This window comes from Hirundo rustica, chromosome 11, assembly GCF_015227805.2.
Source record: "Hirundo rustica isolate bHirRus1 chromosome 11, bHirRus1.pri.v3, whole genome shotgun sequence".
Taxonomy (NCBI): Eukaryota; Metazoa; Chordata; class Aves; order Passeriformes; family Hirundinidae; genus Hirundo; species Hirundo rustica.
In genome coordinates, this window is record NC_053460.1 from 8,041,705 (window position 1) to 8,066,719 (window position 25,015).

At 46.5% G+C, this 25,015-nt stretch overlaps 1 protein-coding gene across 1 annotated transcript in view; it reads right to left on the reverse strand.

The window, feature by feature from the left end:
• The window catches only part of CFDP1 (craniofacial development protein 1), a 62,265-nt gene extending 37,462 nt beyond the window's left edge, over window positions 1-24,803 (reverse strand). The window contains exons 1-5 of the mRNA XM_040075730.1: window positions 24,681-24,803; window positions 24,506-24,614; window positions 23,530-23,761; window positions 21,623-21,723; window positions 7,380-7,484 (exon numbers count right to left, since the gene is read on the reverse strand). Of these exons, the coding sequence (XP_039931664.1) occupies window positions 7,380-7,484; window positions 21,623-21,723; window positions 23,530-23,761; window positions 24,506-24,614; window positions 24,681-24,747 (614 nt within the window). The 5' untranslated portion in view covers window positions 24,748-24,803. The remainder of the gene's footprint in view (window positions 1-7,379; window positions 7,485-21,622; window positions 21,724-23,529; window positions 23,762-24,505; window positions 24,615-24,680) is intronic.
• Window positions 24,804-25,015: the final 212 nt, after the last annotated feature.

Below are 25,015 nucleotides of genomic sequence, written 5' to 3' on the forward strand. Positions count from 1 at the left end.
GAGACAGACTGGAACTTGTTTAAGGTGCCCTTTCAGCTCAGACCGTGCACCAGTTCACTTAGGGCTCAGTTTTTCCACAGGAATAAGGGCGGTGGAAAAAATGGGGGGCTCTGCCACCCCCACACCAGGACAGCAACAGCTGAAGTGAATCCCAGCTATCCTAACCATCCTCATGGCAGAGGAAATCTCCATGGCAGGCAGACACTTGCTCAGCCTCTCCTCATCTTTTTCTTGAATCAAACAAAAGAGCAGTGGCAGAGACTGGTGCCAGCTGAAGAGATTGCAAGAGATTGCTTGGTCTCTCTGAAGAGAGACCAAGCACCCTTCATGAGTTCAGTCACACCAATACCTCCTTTCAGGCAGAAAGGGAGAAAGCTGGCATTAGTTGGTAACTAACCCTAATTACTTGACTTCACATCTTGATATCAATCCAGCCAGCCTAAACATGCCTATTTTCTAAACACGGTCCTGCACAAGGCTGACAACATAGCATGCAGATCAAAGTTTTGGCTAACAAATGTGCTGGAACATACTGGTGTGCTGATTTTCCATGAATGAGGCCTCTAGTATGAGATTTTCCATGAACGAAGCCACTACTACGTGAAAAGCCTGGGGCAATAGGGCTGCCTGAGAGCAGGGAGCATCACTCTACTCTGACCGCCACTGCAGCCTTACATGGTTCATATTTTATGAAGAATGATTCAGCTAACTTGCTCCTTGACATGAGAAAAAGGGAGGAACACAAGTGTGGGAAAGCAAGAGGATGTAACACAAGCATCTGGTATGGGGGAGACACTCAAGGGACATGGTACAGCTCAGTTAATATGCAAGGAAACACTATAAAAGCAAAATAAAAGAGGAGTGGAAACAAATCTTCTTGGTAGGCACATGCCCAAGGCATGGCACAGCTGGGAACAGGAGCTCTTAGCATCCACCTTCAATCCCAGGATTTATCCATAAAGCAAGGCTGCCCTTCTCACCTCTCACTCCAGTCAGAGCAAGTCCAACATGGGAAGATATAGGGGTTTCTCTTCGCAACTTTGCAAGGGGTCTGGAATAAAAATACAGCTGGCTTCATTCCCCATTAGCAGTTAATTTCCTCAATCATTTTCACAGAGGGAGAAAGAGAAATGCTCATGATCCAAGAGATGAAAGCATATGAAAACAAGCCTCATAAAACCTGTACTGCCCTAAGGGAAAGCTGCCCCACAGCTTTCATTGGGGAATTATCAAAGGCCCCAGACTAGTGGGGGGTTGTTTTTATTTTATAAGACAGATTCTTTAGAGAAGCAAGTCCTCAAATAGCTGAGATTCCATTCTGCTGAACCTCCAACGAGACTAGGAAAAGACACAGCTGATCCCACTTAGTCCAGCCCAGGGATCCAGCTCAGCTGCATGAAGCCAGAGGACTGGAGTAAGGCACAGAGCTGTACAGGCACTGCTAACTTCTTTCCAATAGAATGCCATTGCCCCAAAGAAAGGCAACTGCACTCGTGGTAGCACGGCCACAGGAAAGCACAGCACAGACTGAAAGAATCTCATTCATTTCTGTTGCAAAACAGAGGCTGGGGTAGAAGGCATTGACTCATTTGGCCTGAGAACAAGAAAGAACTGCTCCTGAGAGACTAGTTTAAAGCAAAGATGTTTAGTGTACATTTTGCTTTGTGTCTGGGAGAGTGAGTATGAAACTTCCCACACTCGGAGCTCTGTTTCTTATCAAAATAGGTTTAACATAAGCTCAGGAGAAAGAACTGTTCAGGAAAGGGGCAAAGTCCCAAAATGGCAGAGCTCTCCCACTCGTAGCTAAGCCTCAGAGGTGACTGCAGCCCTGGATAAGCCTGGCTGCAGGAAGCAGTCAGGTTCCCAGCACAGGATCCAAAGGCAGTGTGGCCACGGCTCCCAGCTCAGCCAGCCAGACTCACCTGGCTCCCCAGCTGGGCTGTGAAACCCCTGCAGGTGCCCTCGCTGCTGCCAGCCTGCACCGGCTGAGATGGGCACCCTCAGTGCTCGGGTTCTCATCTCATGTGACACTGACTTCAAGAGGAGAGGCAGATGCTCAGAGGATGAGGTGTTTCACATGATTTACAAGCATGGAGCAATCAGAATCTTATTTACTATGGCTGATGAAAACACTACAACGCTGAACAGATCATTTTTCCCATTGACAAACTTCCCCTTCCTGACATATACAAACACCTTTCCACATTCTTCCCTAGGAGTAAATAATTTCAGTTCCATTAGCAAATAGAACCAAGATATTCCAAAAACTAACCTAACCCCGTTACCACATTGACTCAAGGAGTGTAAAACAGTAGACAGACACTAACAATGAATAATTAAAATGAAGTTAATAACAAGGAGGGATCTAAGACCCAAAGAGAAATTATTTACTTGGAACAGTTATTGCCACATTTAATCTTTCACAACAAAATCATATGAATAGGAAATAAGTAAAACTAGCTCTAGGACACAGAGTATTGCCCCAAGCTGGTTCATCATGTTCACAGAAATGTATGTCATGTGCTACTACACCCAGACGTTTGGCTGTAGTGCAAGGGGCTGGATCTCTCCATCTGAGAGAACAGCACTCTCTGGAGCACATTAAGGGAAGAGCAGGAGGAAGACACGAAGCTTTGAATGCATTAGAAAGAGCAGAATTATTCAAGTGCTTAAGCAACTACTAAAAAATTCCACCTCCAGCTCCCCCAAAGCCCTCGATTACCTGCTTTACTGGCATTCTTACTCATCCTGTACAAGAAAAATGTTCAAGAGTTTTAGCTAAATAATTGTTTGTTGTTGATGCTGAGCTGAAGACTGTAAATTCCTGCTTTCTGAGGAATAAAACCCCTAAACAAAAACATGAGATTGCTATGAAATGAAATAGCTCCCTAGAGGCATGCAAGTACTGCAGCACTTGCTCTGGATCATTTGAATATTCCAAAAATTGAGAGCCTGTGCCTGTCCACTAGTGTCCACATATGATCTCAAGTAACTAGTGCTGGTCATAGCAAAGGGATCCAGCCAACTCATGCAGAAAGAGCACTTTTTTTAAGAAAAAGCTTTGGATGCAAAGTAGCTCCTAGGAGGGGAGAGGCTGGAGAGGAAGGTTGGCCTAGAAATTACAGTAACATGTCAGGATACTGCAAACAGGCAGGTTCTCCCACCAAGATAAAAAATAGCATGTAGCAGAGTAAATGTTTTCTAAAAGAAAAGGCCTGAAGCTTTTCACACCATCTGATAGCCAGTCCATGTGAACTGCTCTACTGTAGGCTCTGGGAGGAAGGCATCCATCATAAACAGGCTAGAGTTTATCTGGCTTTTTCTGTTCAGGGCAAGTATATGTTCTCAGGGTCAGAACTTTCCTGCAGTGCCTCTTCCTGCTGGGTCTTGTACCGAGGTCCAAACCCTTGCAGTCCCAATGCAGCCTGGGGGTCTGCAAGCACAGCACCTCCTGAACTTTGTGGGAGCGGTGCCTGCTTGCTTCAAAGGCAAATTGTACCCGGTGTTTATACCAGCCTACAAGGCATGAAAAAGGCCTAGGAGGTCAAACATCCACCACTGTAATTTCAGGCAGGATCAAAAAGAAAAGCAACAGCTGGGCTGAGTGAGCAAGTCCACGTTTAATTACAATGGTTTCGGTAATAAGCAAAAGCAAGAACAAAGCCAGCAAAAAAACTCTCTTTTTCTTCCTGGCTCTTGTTCAGGCTGTGTAGAAACAGCTGCCTAGAAGAGAATCTCAAATAAGAGCCACCAACTGTATTTTTTCCATTTTCAGGACTGCTACAGCAGAAGTGCTCCCTGTGCAATGGCTCTGTGCTTTGACAAGGGCCAAGGACTGACAGGCATATCGCAGCTGCTCCCACCGCAGGGCTGGGTCAGTGCAGGGCTTTCCCAGCCTGGAGCTCAACTCCCTGTCGAGTCTCACAAGTACATGCACAGAGTCATCTTGCAGTAAGCTGCTTGGAGGATTTAATTTGCTTTAACATCCTCTGAATATGAAACGCTGCTTGTAAAATGGGATTACTAGCGCAAGGATGATGGACCTTGCTCCCTGGCTGGCCTGGGGAGAGGGCAGAAAACATCTCTTGGAGTACCAGGAATACCCACTGATCCCTCCATCAGGTCATGCATTTCATTTACAGCCTGGATCTACTCTTGCTTTCCCCAAAAGTCCTGGAGCAGTGGTTAAGGATAGGAAATAAGCCGTAAAACACACAGACAAGAAGGCTTAGCTGGGTGGGAAGAGGGGTCTTTTTTTAGATGCTGGGAGCCTGCCACCCCTTTATTGGGGCAGCAAGTGAGAAGGGATTAGAGGGTCACCTCACCATATCTGATACCTCTGATGGCATCAGCAAGAGCGTAATAGAACCCAAGAGCACAACAGAAACAACTGGAACAGAGTATCACAACCCCAAACCTCTCCAACAAATCCATACCCACTGCTGACAGAACACTGCCTAGCTGTGTGTCACAGGAGGACACGATGGGAATAATGTGAAGGCTGGGAAACCATCACATCCCTGGGAACCAAGGGCTTCTGACCTTTCTAGCAAAGCCTGCTGAGAGAACTGGGTGGGTTGTTTTGTACTCCTGGCTTTAATTACAGCCAAGTGTTTAAGTTATTCTCCTCCAACCACCCCCATGTCCCTCACAAGCACAAATCTAGCTTTTTATAGCACATCCGGTATGGATGTTAAACACATTCAGGAAATGCACTTTCAGCCCCAAACATCCCCTCCCCTGGACCAGTTAGTTTGAAGGGTTTGTAACATGGAGACGTGGAGCCGGATGTTTGGTTATGTGCCCATTGCTTTTCTGGATTACTTCTGTCTGTTTAGAGAAGGGAAATTCAATAAATGCAGGGTAGGTCAGCTGCATTCAGAAATAATGCATGCTGCTTGCAAGGTGAAGAAAGGCCAGATGGAGAGGCCACTCTTAGCTGCTCAAATTCCCTGCACACAGGGCAAGGCTTTTTTCTTTTTTTTTTTTAATAGCTGACAAAGCTCCTGGGGCCTGACAATGGCTCACAGCACAGTGGGTGTCCACAGGCACAGCTAAGATCCCAAAATCACATTTTTCACTGCCTTGTGGCAATAGACTGGGGCTTTCCCTTAATGCATAAGGGAAAAATTTACCCTCTCCCCCAAAACTTCTATTTTACATAGACAATAGATGCAAAGAACTGTCAGGCTCTGCCAGGCTCTGTCAGTCCCCAAGCGCTGCTCTGGCATGTCACCAAGGCTTTTGGCTCTTTGCTCCAGAGCAGCAGGGTCTGGATAGCTTGGCTTAAGTCTAAAATCTGACCTTAGTAATTTGGTTAACATATGGGGCTTGCCTCTGGCTTTAAGGAATACCACAAGTCTGCTGGTAATTTTCTCACCTGAAAATACCCTGGCTGGCTTCCCAGCTGGAAGTATCTCCGAAAGCCCAAGGGCAAGCATTTGATGGCAGTCTCAGGATCAATCTTGGATACTAGTCCAAGACTCCCTGGAGCACTCTCAGATCTGAGGGCCCATACTGGCCAGATTGCCCCAGAGAACCTCCTGCTAAAGTCCCAGAAGAGCTGGGCTGTTCCACACATTGATCCGAACACCACTGCTGCTCCTCTGCCATAGGACCACTGCACAAAGCCAGGATGCACTGCAGGAGGTGGTGAAAGGGAAGGCATTTGGGGCTGTGCTGCATCAGGGTTTGGTGCTCTGAAGAAAAGCAAGGCATACAAGCCCAGGATATTTTTTCCCATCCTTCTCCACAGCCAGGTCACCTCATGCTCTGGGCAAGCAACTGTCAGTGGGACATCACACATTAGCAAGCTGAACAATGACCTAATTAAGCTGCTTCCAAAATAATCACACTGAATGAAAGTTAAAGAAGTCCTTGAACTCATTACTTCTTATACTGAATTTCAGTCCACTTTCTTCCGTATTTGATGTGAATTCTTCAGATATCTGCAACATTAAGTCAAACTGAGCTGTGGCTATTACTCCTGAGCCATCCAAACTCCAGCAAAAGCAACCATGCCCCTTGGTAATGACCAAGCTGCACAGGTCACCCAGCTCCTCCCCTGGGCCTGTGAGACACAGGAGGAAACATGGATCTCTGCTGAACTGGAAGGTGAACAGCCCCTGGAGCTTTCCCAGTGAGCTGCCAATCCTGTCTGCACTCAGAGCAGCAGGGCAGCTGCTGGGGAAACTGGAAGGCAGGTTTGAAGACATGGGACCACCAGCAGCATGCACAGTGCAGAGCTGCCCCAGCTTCTGCTGCCACATGAAACTTTGGCCACCAAAACTGCACAAAGAATGCCAGCCAAACCCAAGGCAAGTCTTCCAGCACAAAACCCTGCAGACAACACATAGGTTACAATTAATGAGCCCTGCAGAGACGAACCCCGGTGCAGTGTGAACAAGAGCATGAAGACTATGTCAATCTATGCCCTCATTCAGCTCAGAGAACTGCAGCTGTCAAGGCTCATGCACACACACACACACTATGCTTTCACTACCCTGAGCTAAGTACAAGCTATGCAACACTTAGCTGGAAAAAATGAGTGACAGTCCAGCTGCAGCAACTGAATAACAGCATCTCAGGGAAAGGCAGCCTTAACTCACATTGGAGAATTGCTCTAAGCAGATGGGAAAGACAATGTATTTATCTGATGGGTATTGTTTCTGTGTGATCAAATCATATGCAGCTTACGTCTTTCAAATATAAATGCAAACAACTGACTTAAATAAAAGTCATCACTGGAACACAGAAGCATCTCTGTTCCTAAGAAGGTGGTGATCTCCCAAGCTCATCAAGAACCAGACTAGCATGTCAGATGCACAGGGGACTCGACCTCCTTGTATATTTAACAAGCATTATGATAATCTCAGAATTAGGTGTTAGAGCTTGAACAGAAAAGTGACAAATCCACATCAAAATGATATTAGAGAACATCAAAGAGGCAAACACATCTCTCACTTAAATGCTCACCCAAAGTCTCTACGAAGCCCCAGCCCAACCTGACATGGCTTTTTAGAGCCCTGAGAAGCAGCTGTCAAAGGAACTGCAGGCAATCTCAGGCATGTTCCTCAGCTACCTGAAGTTTCATCAGGCTGCTTGAGACACTCAAACCACTGTCTCCTTACTAGGATGAATGATTTATGAGGATTAAAAGATTTGAGCCTGAACCTGTGAAGGGAGTCACTGGAACTCACAGGTTGCTTCCCCCACTTCCCTCCAGCCCAAACCATCACACCTTCCAGGCCTAGTCTTGCTCCCACTGAAATCCTGCAGAAAACCAACACCCATTGAATACTGCAGAGCCTGCATTATTGGCTCGAGTGCCATCTTTCTCACTAAGGGTCCATACCCAGGCAGGGAAATCCCATACTCACCCTGAGACTGTCGGCAAAGAACCTGGAGCTGCTGACTGCAGTTTCTCTTGCTGCTTCAGAAAAGATTTAGCTTCTTTTGAGTTTGAGTCCACTTCTTTAGTCACCCTGTTGGAGGAAAAGAGAAAAAACAGAGGGTAAGGAAGAGCTGTACTCAACAGTAAAACCGAAGATCCATCAAGGAAACACAGAAAACAGGTACAAGAATCTCCACATCCCCTGCACAGACATAACCTTCGTCAGCTGCGAGCTGAAGAATACACATCTTGTTAAGATTTCATTCCAATGACAAACCTGCTACATTCATGGCAGAAAAAAGAAAAAGAGTAGCTAATTAGAGCTGGTGGAGGAGGGGATTTTTTTTCCTTCCAACAAACTGGAATGCTTATTCACTCAAACAGGCCCCTCTCACTAGCAGCTAATAAGTGCTCTGCTCCGGTCACTGGGGGCAATTCCAGGCTCTTAATTGGCCTCTTGATTTTCTTATTTGCTGGTCAGTGAGGCAGCTCTTCTGCCACCCACGTCTCACAGCCCACGGCACACAGACTTGGCAACATCTGCAACCCAAACCAGAGCATGGAAACTGGCTCTAGGAATGGGCAACAGGAGAGAAAGCTCTGACAAGGCAGAATGCAGAAATTTACTCTCATTTTCTAGTTAATTTTTGTTTGAGGCCCCGAGGGTGCAAAATATTGAACTTCAAAAAATTATAAATCAATATGGCATCTACAGCAGGGAATGAATTATAAACATGAGAAAGAATCTCTAGAAAACCACTCAATAATTAATTGTTAGAAAACCCCAGCTACTTTAGCCCCCTCATTTACCATGACCTGCCTGCAGCAACACGCTTTTCACGCTCTCAGTAGCTCTTAATGAGGTTGCCCTGATTTGCCAAGCTAACAATTTTATTCCCATGGAGCACAAGCCTGTGAGCCTCTCCAGGGCCCTGCAGCTCAATGGGCAGAGGCAGCCTGACCCACAGCTCAGCCAGCAGAGAAGAAACAATCCTCCATCTCACCCTCCTGCAGCCTGGGCCTCTGGCTACATCTGCTCCAGCAAGGATATGCAGGCTCATCCCTGGTCTAGACCATATGCTGATGAGAGGCTGAAAGCCTGACTGGCCATGGGATCTCCCCTGGCTACAAGTCAGGCTAATCACTGCTTGCTTCCTACCCACTAACCTGACCCCACAGATTCCATGAAAGAACTGGAATAGTCATGGACAAACCTCAGGGGCTGCAGCCCCAGGCAGGTTTCTGCTGGGCTGGCATCAAGTGACACGGAGTTATCTGTTACCCTGGAGGCACTCATGTCCTGAAATCTCACTTGCACACTAATGCATCCATGCTGCCATCCTGACAGTGAATCAGCATCTGAGACTTCCCTCCACCTTCTTCACAGACTGCAAATGCAGTGGAAAAGGCACAAGAATAATGCCTGTGCTGTACAACTGCTCAGCCTTGCTCTGCCAGTGCCGGAGGAGATTAACCCCATTTCCCCCCTGCATTGTCACATGCCTTTCAAACCATGGCAGTCATGTGGATCGAGACAAATCCCACACTATGAATATTTAGAAGTGTTTGCTGATCAGATTGGTAAGGGAAGGGGTAGGAAAAGGAGAAAAGGAGATCAGGAAGAAAAAAAAAAACCTTGCTACAGCATCGTCGCAACTTAGAACACCCCAAACACACCAGCCAGCACAGCCCACGGCAACAGTGATCACGTCATGTAGCAGTCCTACACCAAAGTCTACCCCACACCCATGGATTTCATTTGACAGAGTGAACTTGGTGTCTTCACGCAGCAATATGACAGAATTCCCTCCAGCCATGAGGCTGAGTTTAGATCAATGCAGTCACACAGTCTATTTATTTTCAAATGCAGCATCTAAACAGCCAGCTCTGACCCCTGCCAAGCTGAGAGGCAGCACTCTCTCTCGTGTACTCTGCAGTGCTGGCTTCTGGCAGGGTCCCTCTCCTCTTGTCACTGCCGTGCCTTCAGGGTGCAGCCCCGGCATGCAGGGAGCACTGAGTCACAGACAGAAACATCAGACAGACTCAGGTGCAGGAGTCCAAGAGGTGTAGCAGAGTAACCACGTGCCCTGGGGGAAAAAACAAAGTCTAGACTGGTCTCGATAGAGCCACGGGACCTGCTCCTAGGTTGGATCCCAGCTGTTGAACGCTGCACGTTTCTGGGCCGTGAAGAGTGTAGGACCAAGAGGAGGCAGGGGTTGGGAAGGAGGCAGAGGTCACTGAAAGCATGCCTTCCCACTGGCTCTGCTAAGAGAGGACAGCCCAGCTCAGCTCCCACAAACCTACAGGGACCTGGCAATTAAGCAGCTTACAGGATCTGGACACGCACAACAGCGAGTGAGTCTTCAAAGCCAGTGGCAGAGCTGAGATCTCAGCACTGGGCCCTTGGCCTTAACCTCCCGATCATCTTCAGCCTTCTCCAGCTCAGAGACAGAACTAACTGATGTCCCCCCTACCAGCTGAGGAAAAGAAAGGCACAAAGCTAAAATGAAAAACAGCTCTAGGGATTAGCACTCCAACAGAGTTAGCACACACTTGGTTGGACCAACACGACAAGCCACAGCTCTCACAACAGGACGATGCTCAACCCCAGAAAGGGCGAGAAAGCAGAAAGCACCTGATGCACAGGGAGAGTCTGGCACAGGCCTTCAATGACAGACACTTCAGCTATCCAGGGATACAAGTCAGGTTGCTACCAAGGTTTACTTATGCTTCGATTCTCACACCCTCCTCCACCTCGGGGTACCAGTAACAGTGACTGGGCACAAAATACAACACTTAGTTCCTTTTTCTTTGCTCCCTTTGGCCTGCCAGCAGCTGCTGTTACATATATTTCTGGAGCTGTCCACTGCAGAGGTTCAGCTGCAAAGCTGCATGCAACCTGTTCCACCAGGACTGCCCAGCTGGGGACAGAGGAATGCGACAGAAGTGTAATTAAAAGTGACCTTACAAGGCAATTCCATCACAGGACCCACTTACTGCCTCATAAACTGAAACAAAAGCTGCTCTTAGGCAGGCTGCTGCTGGGCTGATGCCAGCAGCAACTCCTGCACCACTCCAACAGGAATGACGGAAGAGCTTTTATTAAAGGGCTTTACAAGGTATTAATTCAGGTTATGCACATTTCAACCTTTCCCAGATCCCAGGCCAGGAAGGAAAAAGAACTCCTCTGGTCTGCATTATTATGGGAGACAATAACTCTCCCCATGTAGAAACCAAAACAATTCTTGTTCTTCGTGGGGAGAAATGGGAGTCATTAATTCAGCTGGAAGAAATCACAGTCATTACTAAGGAAAATTACAAGACCTTTCACTTTTAAATACTTGATAAATAACTATTTGCCTGACTGTTTACTGGGATGCTATTCACACTTTGTATTCCAGGAATAAATATGAAAATAAGTATATTGTCAGCAATAAAACAAGTAGCTAGTGTCTTGCCCACTTGCAGCCCCTGTAATTCACACACAAAACCACTAACTCTAATCACTTTGCCACAGAGATTTCGTTACACTGCTATGATATTAAATTGCATAATAAGACTTCCAAAAGACAGAACAGTTATTAATTTTTTGGACCATGTCGGAGCCTGGTAGCACAGATTGTACAAGGTGTTGTGCAACCGTAAAACAGAAATGTCTTCCATATTTAGAAGTTATTATAAGGAAAATATGTGAGAAACTGGATCACTAAGTGCCTTGAATACTTACAGATGTCCTTCTTAAGACCCTTCATATCTGAACCAAGCTCAAAGTGGTAGTCAAACATTTAGGCACAGCCATACCCACCCAGCCTGCTGGTTTGGTGCCCAGTGGCGAGACTGTTAGTTCCAACTTCCACTGAAGAACTTATCAGCCTTCCTTTTACAGTTACTAACTGAAATGCTGCAATCTAAGTGCATGGAAAAGGCCCCACGTTATGGACACTGAGTACAAACCACACGAAGACAACACCTGCTGTCAAGGCAGTCGGGGAAAGAGTTCCACAGAGCACTTCAGTATTGAAATGGAGCAGATTAATTCAAGAGCCAGTGGTTGATCTGCTCCCAGCAGTGCTCTTAACCACATAAACTACTACAAGGAAGGAAGAATTCATGCTGAAATGAGCATTATGCCGACAGCTCCTGCTAATCTGCAGAGGGGGATTAAACCAAATTTTTCATGCCTTAGTTCAGTGGCAGAGTGAGTCTAACACACCAGCTTGTCTGCTGCACTCTGATGTTGCACCAGGTGTAGAGCTGCTAGGGAGGAGGGCCCCAGCCCACCACACCATGGCACAACACCCACAGCCCAGGACCTGCCCCAGTGTGGTGCACAGATACCTCCACTCCAGCACAGCTGAACCCACTCCAGCTGGCCAGAAACAGGACTTGCATAAGGGATGCCAAGGCTGCAGAGTGTCAGCAAATGCCCAGCTCAGCAGTGAGCAGCAAGGGGGCCTGCAAGCCCTTGGAGAAGTGCACCAGCAGAGCTTCATCCTTGCACAGAGTGGAAAGAGAGGCAGGATAACGACAAGCTGGGAAAGACCAACAGGCATATCAAGAAGGCTTGCAGGCTAATTATCTGTAGTCTGCTGTGTAATAGCAACCTTATGCATCCCAAGTGCCAAAATCCCTCCAATTTACCCCCAGCTGGCTCAACACAGCTACATTCTCCTAACCAAAACACCTGGTGCACATCAGGCTGAGAAAGCCCGTTGGCATTTGGGTATAAGGGGACTTAGAGCAGAGAAGAAAGTTAAAATCTTTACTCACAGCAGAACAAAGTTACCCTGTCCCCAGCCTTCCTGCTGAGAAAAGGAGAACAAGAGTGGAAGCTGTGGAAAATGCCAGCTCTTTACCACTCAGGACACACTCCTCGCTTGGGAAACCTGCCCCAGTTTAGACCTGACACAGTTATAAAACTTTCCACATTATCTTTATGTTGTTAGCTCTGGGGAATTGGAGAACAAGAGGGACAAAAATGAGGCTAATTACCCTTTCTCAATATTCCCCATCTGTGTTTAGTCTCAATAAATAGTCCTCCAGCCTTCTGGAATGATCACTTAAGGAATAAGTAATACTCATCTACAGGGGTTTGTTAAAAAAAATTAATCCCTTTTGAGCCGAGGAATATTTTTTCTGAATATTTTTCTGGTGGACTTTTGTGCTTGAGCTGCAATGTCCCAGGTACCTTCCACAGACAGATGCACTGCACAAGAGGCAGATCCTCCAGCCTGGAAGGTCCTGAAATGCTGGAGTGCACAGGTTCAGCACTTTCCAGGAGGGGATTAAGTCCTCACACAAGTGAACCTCCAGCCCACATCTGCCTGCACGCTGCATATGTATCTATTTCATGTTGAATTACCTGGTGTAGAGCAGATAGAACTAAGATTAGAACAGCCTCATCACTTTTCTAATTTCAAAGTAAAACATTAGTTTTCCCACTTTCAGAAAAAAACAGCATTCCTCTTTAAACCAGGTGGTAGAAGCTGTTCCCTGGAAAACTCAGCCTATTCTGTGAAGCAACACAGATGAGACCAAACTGGAATAACTGATAATTGTGTAGGCTGACTAGATAGGCAGAAGAAGCTGGCTGGTTTCTAGACAGAAACTGTTGGCTGGTTTCTAAAAAGAATCAAATGTGATGAGAGCTCTCCTGCAGTCAGGCAAGGGCCAAGCTGCCTGCCTGGTGCTGCTCCTCACAGCAGGTGTGTGCTGCTATCCAAGCAGGCAGCCCAGGCTGCATCTCAAACCAACTCACCTGAAAACAAGGAAAGGTGAATGGTATTTTAACATCAATAATGCATAACCTTGCAAGCCTTGAAGGAAACGACCAATTTCCCATCATCTCCTGTATAACAAAGACTCCGTGACAGATGCAAGGAAAACATCAGTGGATGGACAGTGCTGCCTCCTGAAATGCTGACCAAGCTGTCAGGCTTTGGAATTCTGCTTGCAGCTTCTGCAAGAGGCTCCCTAAATCCAGAGGACAATAGCACTCCAGTTATCAAGCTCCCACTGGGGCCTGGAAGAGGTAGAGCATGCCAAACATGGCTCTCAGGAGAAGCTGACCCGCAGCCAGGGCATAAACCTCCAACTCGCTGACTGGAGCTTTATTCACCTCAATTTTAAGCACCTCCAAGTACCAGGTCTCTTCTTGCTTCACTGGATAAGTATTCCCTTGGCCAGCTCCACTGCACTGCCTCAAAATCCCACCACGCATTAGCATGCCAAACTTTGAGGCATCCCCGTGTTTTAATTTGTACCTCTCACAGGGGTTAAATCCACATTATGGAACACACCTCTGAGCTGAGTAATCCAGGTGAACAGATGAGCTGCTGCATGCATGAGTGTGACAGTCCCTGCTAACAATGACCTACAAATACACTGACACCAGACAGATCCCTGCAAGCCTCCAACTCCCCCAAAGCAGCGCAGCGCTCGTGTCATGGACGCCTCTCCTGCTGAAAGACAGGAGTACCATAGGTGTTAAGAGCCAGGGCTCCAAAGCCACTTAGAGCTATGAACACTAGACACCAAGGTTACACAGACCATAACAGGAGCCAGCATACGCTACAAAGTGGAAGCATCCCCATGGGGGAAAGGCCAGACTAAGCCTGGCTCAGTTTGTAACATGTTAATGAGATAGCATGGGCAGCAAACAGCTCTGCCTCCCCTTCAGGCTAACACAGAAACCCTCTTGCTTCACCATCTCTTAGTTACAGAAAAAAAATAATGCATCTTGCAAGCTGCACTTTCCAGCAGGGGAAACCCCAGGCCCAATGCCTGTGAAGCAGGCTCTGCCAGCATCTCACCAGACATCAAAAGCCCTTTTTGCTGAGCCTGGAGCTGTCAGGAATGAGCAGCAGCTTGGAAACAAGGGAAACAGGCCAAGAAGCAAAACGTTGGGACCTGATCTGAGGCCTCTGAGATGAAGGCATGAACAGAGGGACTAAAGATCCCCTAACTAATAGCAGAAGAGCTCCTGTGAGACCTGAATAGTCATGAAGCATCTTCTGTTTCCAGATTTTTAAAAGCCAGGAAACTACCTGAGAGCCAGATAAAGAAACAGTGTCTTCTCCTGGGAAGGATGTGATTTTTATGGAAGTATTTCCACACTGACTTACACAGAACACAGGCAGAACACACATTGAAGAACCTGAAGATGAGACAATGCAGTTTGTCATCCAGTTCCCAAAGCCAATGCAGCACCCAGACACCCCAGGTTTGAAAGACCTAGAAATGCCCAAGTTAATGTGGATGTCAATCCATCATTTTGGAGATGCTTTGAGACCCCTCCTACCTCTGGAGATACCAGCTGAGCCTTCTCTTTCATCACACTGATTACCAGCAAAACCAGCACACATAAATTATTCCCTTGAAAGCAGCAAGCCACATTCGAAGCCAAAGATGACTTTCAGGTGGGCATCTGCTCAGTCATTTTGAGAGTTTCAAAAGCATGTTGCGTTATTATGTAACACTTTGCAAGTCACAGCCCCTTTGCGCAGAAGCCTCATCTGCACATTTACGAATGAAAAAACCCTGGCTAGATGCTGTTCATTAGCCCATTCCCCTTCTCCAAGCACATTAAGCAAACCATAACACGATTTATTTTAGAAGCAAGTGTTCTGGCATAGAGTCCTGGCTAGGTTTGATGTTTATGAAGTTACAATTTCTGCAGCTGCCTCTGAGAAAGGCAAATGGCTCACATGTGAACCAGCACACAGCACAGCTCCTGCTCACGCTTACTGACCTCGTCTCTGGGCCACTTTCGTGCCAATCAGCATGGTACAATGTTAGTATTCACCAGGGAAACGCTGAAGCATCAGGGAATGGATGCACACACAGGAAAGGTTATCAAAAGGGGCCCCTGAGACCCTGTCATTCTTGAAAGGTAGCATACTTTCATTTATTTGCTTCCAAAAAAAAAGAAAAAAAAAAAGAAAAAAAAATCAATAGTTGCTTTTTAAATTGCAAAAAGCCAATATAAAGTGTGGATTGCTGAGGCATGCTTTGACCTCTAAGAAAAACAACAGCATAAGGGCAGAAACAGGCTGCTGCCTACACTCCATTATGCCAAGATCAGCATTTTGGTGCTTGGTGGTAGGAAAGCAACCATCCACTTTTTAGTCTGCCACCTGTAAACAGTGGTCACATTCATATTCCATGTAATTCTGGACAGTTTAATTTGTCTTATGGTCCCACAGCATCATCCCCATGCTTTTACTGTTCAGACTAAATTTCTGGAAAAGTCTTAAAAAGCCAAGGTTTTTGCACTGCACAAGTCTCCTTCAGAAAGTGGTTATGTCCCCAGAAAGCGGCTAGAACACACTTCTCTAGAACACCTTAGCGAAGAAGGACTGAGGATAATACCCAACTGGCATCTGGCACTACCAGTCACCAACACAAAAGAGAAGTCCTCAAGGAGTGGCTTTTCAAAGGGCCACTGAAATGCATTTGTCTTACTTTTCTAACAATTCCTTGCTACTGCAATCAAAGCCATTGCAAAAGCACATCGAAATATGAGTGGTTTCTTCCTCTGCTCTTATTAGTTCAGTTCATTGTCTTCCATATCTAACCTGGTAACACCCAACTGCCTCATCTAGTGGAAGCTGAGTAGCACTTCCTATCCACCTGGAAAAGAAGAAGGGCTTTCCAAATATCAGGATTCAAGATACACATCCTGGTAAGGCTCACCTGCCTTCTCTCTCACAGGTATAAGCAATATAGCACAAGCTTTTTCAAAAAAGCACATATGGAAGACACCAAGCACATCAACCTTGATCTGATGTGCACCACGCCACCTACAACGTCAAGAGATGCACACCCGAAGTCCTGATCTTTCTCTTGATTTCAAAAGCTACTGTGCTTCACTCAGCACTGCTCAAAACCCCGTGAGCACCAAACAAACGACGAAGATTCACACCCAGCAAGAAGTGCGAGCAGGCTGCCAACCCCTTGCATTGATTCCTCCACTGAGATCCCTGGAAAGCATCACAAAGTAAGGAGAGGATTAATGGTGTCACATGCTCTCTCACTGCTGTTAGCCTGACAGCTCTGGCTGGGCCATGCTGAGACCACAAAGCAAGAACACAGATGGACAATTACACATTTTAAAAATTACTCTCTGTGCCAGCTCTAAATCTTGAGACTTCTGGGAGTCAATTCCCTGCTCTTTTTACCCATTCCCCTTGAAATACATCATCAGCATCAGGATTTTCCTTCCACTCTTCTTGCTTTCCAGGAAAAAGCAGCAGCTGCTATTGCTCAGCCACCTTGACTGTCTTCAAAGCAAAGCAACAAAATAGGTGACAGTCTCCCAAACTCCTTGGCTAACACGCACTTTGTTTGCCAACTTTGTCACATTTGGTTGGTCTTAGTAGTCATTTAAGGAGCAGAGAGGACATCACAGCCACAGATAAGGAATCAGAGCCTGAGCAAAAACTGTGAAAAGATCAGGCTGTTCTCAGGTGTCTGATCTATTTCTCCTGCAGCCCTTTCCACCTGCTATCTCCTAAAAAGAGTCTGGGATCAAGTGGTTGAAGCTCTGGAAGAGGACAGCAGATCCACAGTTAAAACAGTGAACAGTCTAGGACTGTCTGTTGGATGGACATCTGTCCATCCAACAAGCACATAGGTGAGCTAAAATTAATAACAGAAAAATCAATATTTCAGTAAGGAAAGGCACCATAAAGAAATCCCAAAGCAGCAATACTGTACAGCTGCAGAGAACTGAATTACAACCTCACCTCCACTCTGAGGTCAGCACTTTTTGCTGCAAAGGGATAAATCAGTCCTTCACCAGCTCTGCACAACTCTACTGAGGAGCTCACCAAGGTGAAGAGCTCAGCAGCCTGGGCAACCTCAGACCGGGCTCTCACCCAGCCAGGCCTAAGTTAAACCTCAATGACTTCACGGGACACCAAAAAAAGAAACTCCATCCATGGTCTGTAGCTCTGCCTGCACAATTCCCGTTGTCAATGGCATTTCTGTACAGAGACTTGGGGCACTGGCCAAGAAAGGGTTTTCATTAGTACAGGCAAGCCTCCTGACAAGAACCTGCTCTCAGCCACCTCAGCTATGATTCTTCTGCTCAAAAAGTCATGAACTTCACCACTAAATTCACCACCTCAACTTAAGGTCCAGCTTAAGGTCCTTGAATTTCAGCTTGAAAACCATCTCCTCTAAATAATCTTTCTTGAATCCTTGATATAGGCTGAAAACCTGTGAAGCAAAAACACAGAATGTGGTTTTGTCCAACCACATCCTAAATGATAACCACTTGCAAACAGTAACGGATGAAAATCAGGTTCTTTTTCAACCCATACTTCAACTGTAGCAGATGAAGTATCAAATTCAGCCAGTATAAACCTCAGTGATTACTACAATAATTTAAGCTTATAACTATTTGGTTATAAATCAGATACCTTAGGTACTTCTTTAGCACTTTTAAGATGCAATAGCTGCACTGTGAACCATCACGTTCCCTAACCCAGAACACAAGCTGCCACTCAACTCTGCTCAGCACATGTACCAGCATACCTTGCTTCCTCAGAGCACAGCGGTCACACAAGTAAAAGCAGTCCTACAGCAGCAACCCAGGGGCTATTCTAAATCACAAACGTGGTCACCTACACAAGTCAATAACAAGGAACCCTTATCCAGAGATGGGAGCTCATGTCTCACATAGAACAGCTCAACATGCTGTTTTGACATGAATTTGCCCACCTCTTTCCATAGAACTATATAAACTTTAAGTACTCCATATATCCAGCAGCAAGTCACACACTCAGCGTGACACTGCTTGTTTGGCACTGGCCCTTCCTATTTTGATTTGGTCCATACAATGCACCAGTTCAGTGTGGACCCCACCTACCCTTGTGAGAAAGTAAAAGGAGCTGTGACAGGAACACCTTGCCAGATTTCAGGAAAAGAACAGGGCTCTCCACACTCACAGATGGACAGTGGAGCCCAGCTATGGCTTTGCTTTGGCTGCTTGGTTCATGCACACGGGGAAGCAACCGAGTCACTGGAGCAGCACAAGCCACAGCTCTGCCAGAACAACACAGCATCATCAGTCCAGCACAGCAACCCTGCCGTACCAGGAATGCATCCCCACCACAAGAACAACCTGTCTAAAGCTCCGGCTTTAAAACACATGAACAAACCATGTGCAAGAAATACAAAGATTCTAGTCTGGAGTTCCTTCCTTGGAATCTGCGGTGTGTGAATGAAGCAGGATGCTGAACACAGGCCTCCCATTCCTGAATTAGCACCCAAGCCATTACTCCTTTCAATTTAATTTTGCCTTCCACGAGCCAAATTAAGGTACAGAAGATGTTTCAAAGTAAAATCTATTCTTGACAGTAATCAATAACCTGACTCTGTTCTTCCCTCACGTGCTGTCACACTGACACCATGGGGCTGGACCAGCTCCATGTATGTGAGCTCCACTCTGCTGCAGTTCCAGCTGGACACAAAGTTCACTTTCATGGAAAGAGCACAGAAGAACCATTTTGATGCACTGAGCACATCAGAGACGTAAAGAAAGCCAAGGACCAAATCCTTTTGGAGTGCCAAAGAGAAACAAGCAATTACAAATCACAACAGTTAAACCACGGCACTAGGGATGCAATTCCCTATTAATGCAAACACACGTCCTGCACTGTGAGGCAAGTTCATAAACCAGAGGATTCAAAGGAGCTTCAATCTCTTCTGCCAGGGAGAAATGGCTTGAACTTCCATTTAGATGCTGAACTGCCTTTGCAAATTGCTCTTGCTGCCCACAATTACAGCCATTTGGGTGACAGTCACCTCCTGCTCCTAATCTATTGAACATCAGGGAGGCAGGAAAAGCAGACAAAAAAGTCCCAACTGGAAAGCACTGCAATCAGTTTAAGATTGTTTCTAGTTCCAGGATTCAACAGCTTTAGTTCTAGAGAGCAAAATTATATAATATGTTTTCTAAATTTAAAAGCCACTAAATTAAAATCTTCACTTGATAATTGTTAATTCTTAACACTTTGAAGCTGAAGTTCAGCACTAGCAACTGATACAAGCATGGACTCATCAAAACAGACATTAAGTGCAGCAAAGACCTACAAAGGAGTTGACAACATAAAGCCCCTTTACTATTTCAGTATAGCCCTGTAGCTGGAGATCACCTTCAAGCCACTTCTGTTACTCAATCAGGCCAGAAAAATCATACCATCTTCTTACAGGAGAAAAGAAATTGTTCTGCAACAGATCAGGGCTAAATGATCTTCTGTTAAGAGCTTCAGTGAGCAGACTGTGAGAATTTGTGCCCTGAATCTTTCACTGCTTAAATACTGATCTAAATTCTTCTCAAGCTTTCAAAAGAGCAACACTCAACAGTAGCCTCAAGCCATTTAGAAAGGCAAGCAACAGAGACAGCTCTCATTTCAGCTCCTTTGGTCCAGAAATGCGCACACACACAACTACCGTGTGGTGGCCTTTTATAAGCAACGATTTGCCAGCTGCTTCCCCAGGCAAGGAAGTCAGCGTTTGGTATTCAGAGCATTTGCAGACGTTGGGGTGGTGCAAAGACAACCTCCTGCTATTCTGAAGAAAGAGCAGCCCTCTGGGCCTCACCTACTGCCATTATGGGAAAGCACCAGCAGCTGTGAGAAGCAAGTAGACCTTGTACCCTACCCACAGCTAAGAGTGTAACCCATTTAAAGATGCAAGATGTAGCAAACAACATAAAAGAATCAACTCTGCATGTCACAAAAATCAAGGGAGGAAAAAACATTGAAGGATTTTTTTTTTTTTTTTTTTTTTTTTTTTTTGTTATCAAAGAGTTCAAGAACATAACTTTGTTGTAACTCTGGTACCAGCAGAAAACAGTGCTCCAGATCTCACTGCAAACCTGCTGCTGGTTCTGTAACCAACTGATGTAGTAACTGCTGTAAACAAAACATGCAGTAGCCTTGGTGTTTGCAGAATTATAGTCTCATTGTCACCCAGGCTCCAGCTATTGCCTATTTCATCAAAAATTGGCAGAAATTTCTCGTGATTCCTCTGCAGTTTCCCAAGAGAAACAATAAGCCCTGAGCAGTACAAAGGACACTAGAAAAGCAACTGGTGCAGGAAAATACCTTTTTCTTAGTTCTTAAGAAACTAAAGATAAGATATGGGTGTCAAAAGCATAAAATCGGCATCTTAGAAGCCCTGAACAACTTCTGTTCACATAAGGCAAGCAATGTTCCAAAGGACAGAGAACAAAGTGAATGAAGTCCATCAGTGAACGAGGGGTATTGCTAAGGTCTGGCTTGCCCAGGGAAATAGCAAAGTCCCTACTATGGCTCACAGCTCTCAGGTTTTTCAAACAGCTCAGGCAGCAGCGCTAACATGAAAAGCAAGAGCAGCAGAAACTCCAGCTCTGCCTACTCCTTCAGATTCAGGCAGTGAATGTTACTGCTGGGAACTGCTGCCCTCTGCTGTCACACCAAACAGGCCAAGTCAGTCTGGAAAAAACAGGTTTACTGCTACACATCAATAAAATCCTCCATGAAAAGAACCAGCAGCTCACAGGGCAGTCAGATTTCAGGTGGGTTCACCCAGGCCCCTCAGTTCTGGCCTTACACATTTATAAAACACCTGGCCCTTCTTGCAGCACAGCCTGAGAGGCCTCTTGCTAGCCAAACTGAGCCTAAAGCATGGTTTTACCCAGCCCATCTTTGCTGCAGCTGTTTCAGAGGCAAAAGCTGTTATTCTGCTCAGCAAAACACCTCTTATTGCCTGCAAATCTTTGTCGTGCATTGTGAACATCACCAGGGAAACTGCCAGGCAATATCCTGCCCACAGTACAGAACCTGGGCTAGGCTGAAGGAATAAAATGTGTTACCCCCATCCCTGTGGGACCAGATGTGCTTCCTTCCTTGTCTCAACCTTCCCAGTGACATTGCCACCAGGGAGCTCTGCCAACCATTATAAAGCCCTGGCCAGATGTGGAAGCCTAAGTGAATTTGAATTACATTTATGAACGTTTTGAAGTTGAGTAAAGACTGAGGTCTGTATATAATGATACTCTGCAGCTCTCATGCAGGAAAATCTTGGCCTCATTTTCCCTGAGATCTGAATGTGCTCACAATAAAAGAAAAAAACAAGGGAAGAGGAAGACCCACTGTGCTTCAGAGCCCAGCTCCAGTCTGCCCCCAGCACCCAGTTTGCACTGGTCCCACAATGGACACATCACATCTGCCAACTTACTTGATTTCCTCACCAGCAAAATCAAACGTTTTGGTGATTGTCACTTTTCCCGAATCTTTTGGCTTCTCCTGAGGTTTATTCCCATTGTTCTCTTCTTCAGCCTAAAAAATACATGGAGGACAAAGCAAAATAATGCATTTGTGGAGCCAAGCCAAATTATCCCAAGCGACCAAGGGCCCAACACAGACCTTGGGTAGCACTGCAATTTAGACTGGTGGTCAAAGCAAGTCACCCACAGACAAAATAAAGGAAATAAATAAATTTCATTCCACCGGAATGAAATTCCCCATTTTGATTCCAGGCTGTCATTGAAGCTCTAGGATCAAAACAAACTAAAACAAGAAGTGAAACTGTAATAAATGTAGGAAGCACTGAGAACACATTGCAGTGGTTCAGAAAGCAAGCAAAAGCTTGGAGACTTGGTTCTCTCAAACTAAGCACCACCAAGCAGGAAAGCTGCCAAGGTGAATTCCACTAAAGTATGTTTATTTTTACTCAAGAACAAAACTCATCAGCAGAAAAAGCAATGCTGATCTTCCTAGTTGTCAATAACACCTCTTTTATTTGAGAAGGAAAAATCTTTATTAAGCAATTTGTCAACAGTGCCTCTTAATTTACTCAGTCACAGCTATAGCTGCGAAAAGGATACATAAAAAAACCCAGACACTCCAAGTTACCAAAGCAAAACACAAATTCTTCCGCTAAATCAGCCACATACCACAGAGATCTTCAAGCAGGAAATGCAAGCCCAAGAAGTTCACAAAGAGAACAGAGGAACTGCATGTCACCATGAATTACTCCAGGCTATGGAGGAACTTTCACAGACATCTCACATTTTAGCAAACTGACCATAAAAGTAGAACGGGTCAGAAGAAAATGTTCACTTCTCTTCTTCCCTCTGACTCTACAAGTAACAACCTCATCTGCTCAGTCAGTAATAAGGAGAAACACGAGAACTAAGATGAAAGGACTCTCCTTCCAAAACCAAATATTGCAAATCAAATATTACAAAACTGTACTTGCTCCGCAACCTTCCAACAGTCATAGAAAGAAGCTTCACACAATCAGAACTGTACTCATCAGGCAGACTCCAGTATTCTGTGACTGAACACTTATTTTGGCTGACCATTAAAAAACCCCAAACTTACAATTCTAGCAACAGAGGCTCAGCTGTGATAAGTTCTTCCCTTCTACCACCTAAGGCATGAAAAGTTTTGACAGGGAAACACATGCACTTTGTTTTACTGTGAACTAAATCCTTTTAAATAGCTACCACACACAGAATTCTCTCTCCAGAAAAGCCTCTGTGCACTGATAGCACCTTACTGGGGCTACAAAGGACACAAGAAAGACAGAGTCAATCTTGCTACAAATGTGCAACATGCAGCATCTTCCAGACCCGCTCCATGAGGATGGAGGCACAGAGATGGCAGCACAGACCCCTCTCATTTCCCCATGCACACACACACAGCCTCCCCCTCTTTTTTTTTTTTTTTTTTTTTTTTTTTTTTTTTTTTTTTTCTTTCTTTTTTCTTTTCTTTTCTTTTAAGCATCAGGAAAGGCACAAGCCTCAGGGAGAGCTGTGCCCACAAGCACAACTCCAACCAAAGCTCATCATTCCTGTGTCAAAAGAGGAAGCCAGGACCAGGAAGGGAGGCGAAAAGGGCTGTGTAGGACACTCCAAGATGCACAAACATTTCCAAAAGCAGCACCACCTCCACATTTTGGAAGAAATCCAGCACCTTGCAGTCTGGCCCATCAGGGGATGTGAGTCTTACATAGAAGAGGGGGCAGGGACAACTCCAGCCTCTTCCCAGCTCTGTCCAACACCTGACACAAGCCAGAACTGAAGCTGCATGCTCTAAAACTTCCCACACTCCCAGGGTGCAGGCCCAGGCCCCCGTTACCTTCTTGATTTGTGTCACTTGTGTGGCAGCCACTGCTTTGGGTTTCTGTCCTACATCACTGAGGAAACTGGCCCAAAGAGCATCCTCTTTCTTTTTTTCTTCTTCTTCTCTGCTTCTTTCTATTTGCTCTACATTATCCACTTCCTCCTCTTCCTGCTCCTCTCCATTCTGCTGGGCCTTTTCTTCCTCTTTCTCATCTGGCTCTAGCAAGAGACCGCCTTTCTTCCTCTTCCTGAAAGCAGATGCCAAAAAAGAAGAAGAAATTTATATGGAGCTGCTGCAATACCATTTCAGAACTGAACTGTAAGCTTGGGTGAAGAAACATGGTATTTCATATTTTTACTAAGACAACCAATCTGGAAGATTCTCTCTTAACCTTGGGAGTGTATGTATTTTATTAAAAGATGATGCTGCTCAGAAAATACAGTGAGACTGATGCAGGCAGTGCCCCTGAAGTGAACTGGCCTGTTTGCATGCGTTTCTGTGAGTATATAATGTGCTGAAACACTGGCACAGGTTGACCAGGGAAGCTATGGCTACCCCAGTCCTGGAAGTGTTCAAGGCCAGGTTGGATGGAGCTCTGAGTGACCTGACCTAGTGAGAGGTGTCCCTGCCCATGGCAGGAGGGTGGAACAAGGTGGTCTTTAAGGTCCTTTCCAACCCAAACCATTCCAGGGTCCTGCGGTTCTGGGATAATGCAGGAACCAGGAGGGGAGGAGAACCTGAGCTAGACAGAAAGCATCCTCAACTAAAGCAGGTATATATTTATATCAACATGAGAAACTCCGTATGCGCGTTTTGCACTGAAAAAGGTTAATATAAACAACTCCTGCTGAGGAGGGTTTTCAGGCACGATGTCTGTCGCGGACGAGGTTCTCTGTTCCTGCCACTAAACCGGAGCGCAGAGAAGCATTTCCCGTCCTTCCGCCCTGCAGCGTAGCAGCGGCGGCACCGGGCCAGATCACAGCGGCCGTACCTGCTGGCCCGGCGGCGAGGGCTCCTCCTGCCGCGGGGCGGCCGCGGGCTGTCCGCCGGCTCCTCCTCCCGCACCAGCTCGCTCTCATCATCCTCGCTGTACTCCGCACCTGCAAGCATAGACAAGTGAGCGCCGGGACCGCCGGGACCGCCGGCTCCCGCCCGCCGCCACTCACCTGAGGGCACATAGTCGTCATCCTCGGCCGAGGAGTACTGCTCCTGCTCCGACTCCGACGCCGACATGCTGCGGCCCCGGCCCCGCCGCCTCACTGCGCGGCCCGCCCGCGCCGCCCAGAGCGCCGCTGCCGCCCGCGGGCCCCCCCTGGCGGTCAGGAAGAACAGCCGCGCCTCCGAAGCGGCGCCGCGAACGGGGAGCAGCGACGAGAGTCCGCCAGAGGGCCAGAGCGTCCCGCCCGCCCCACCGGGGACTCCCCGCATTCCTTGCGGCTCACAGCCGTTCCCATGGCAGCGCGGGGCCGGGGCGTGGCCCGGCTGCCCAGAGGCCTGTGGT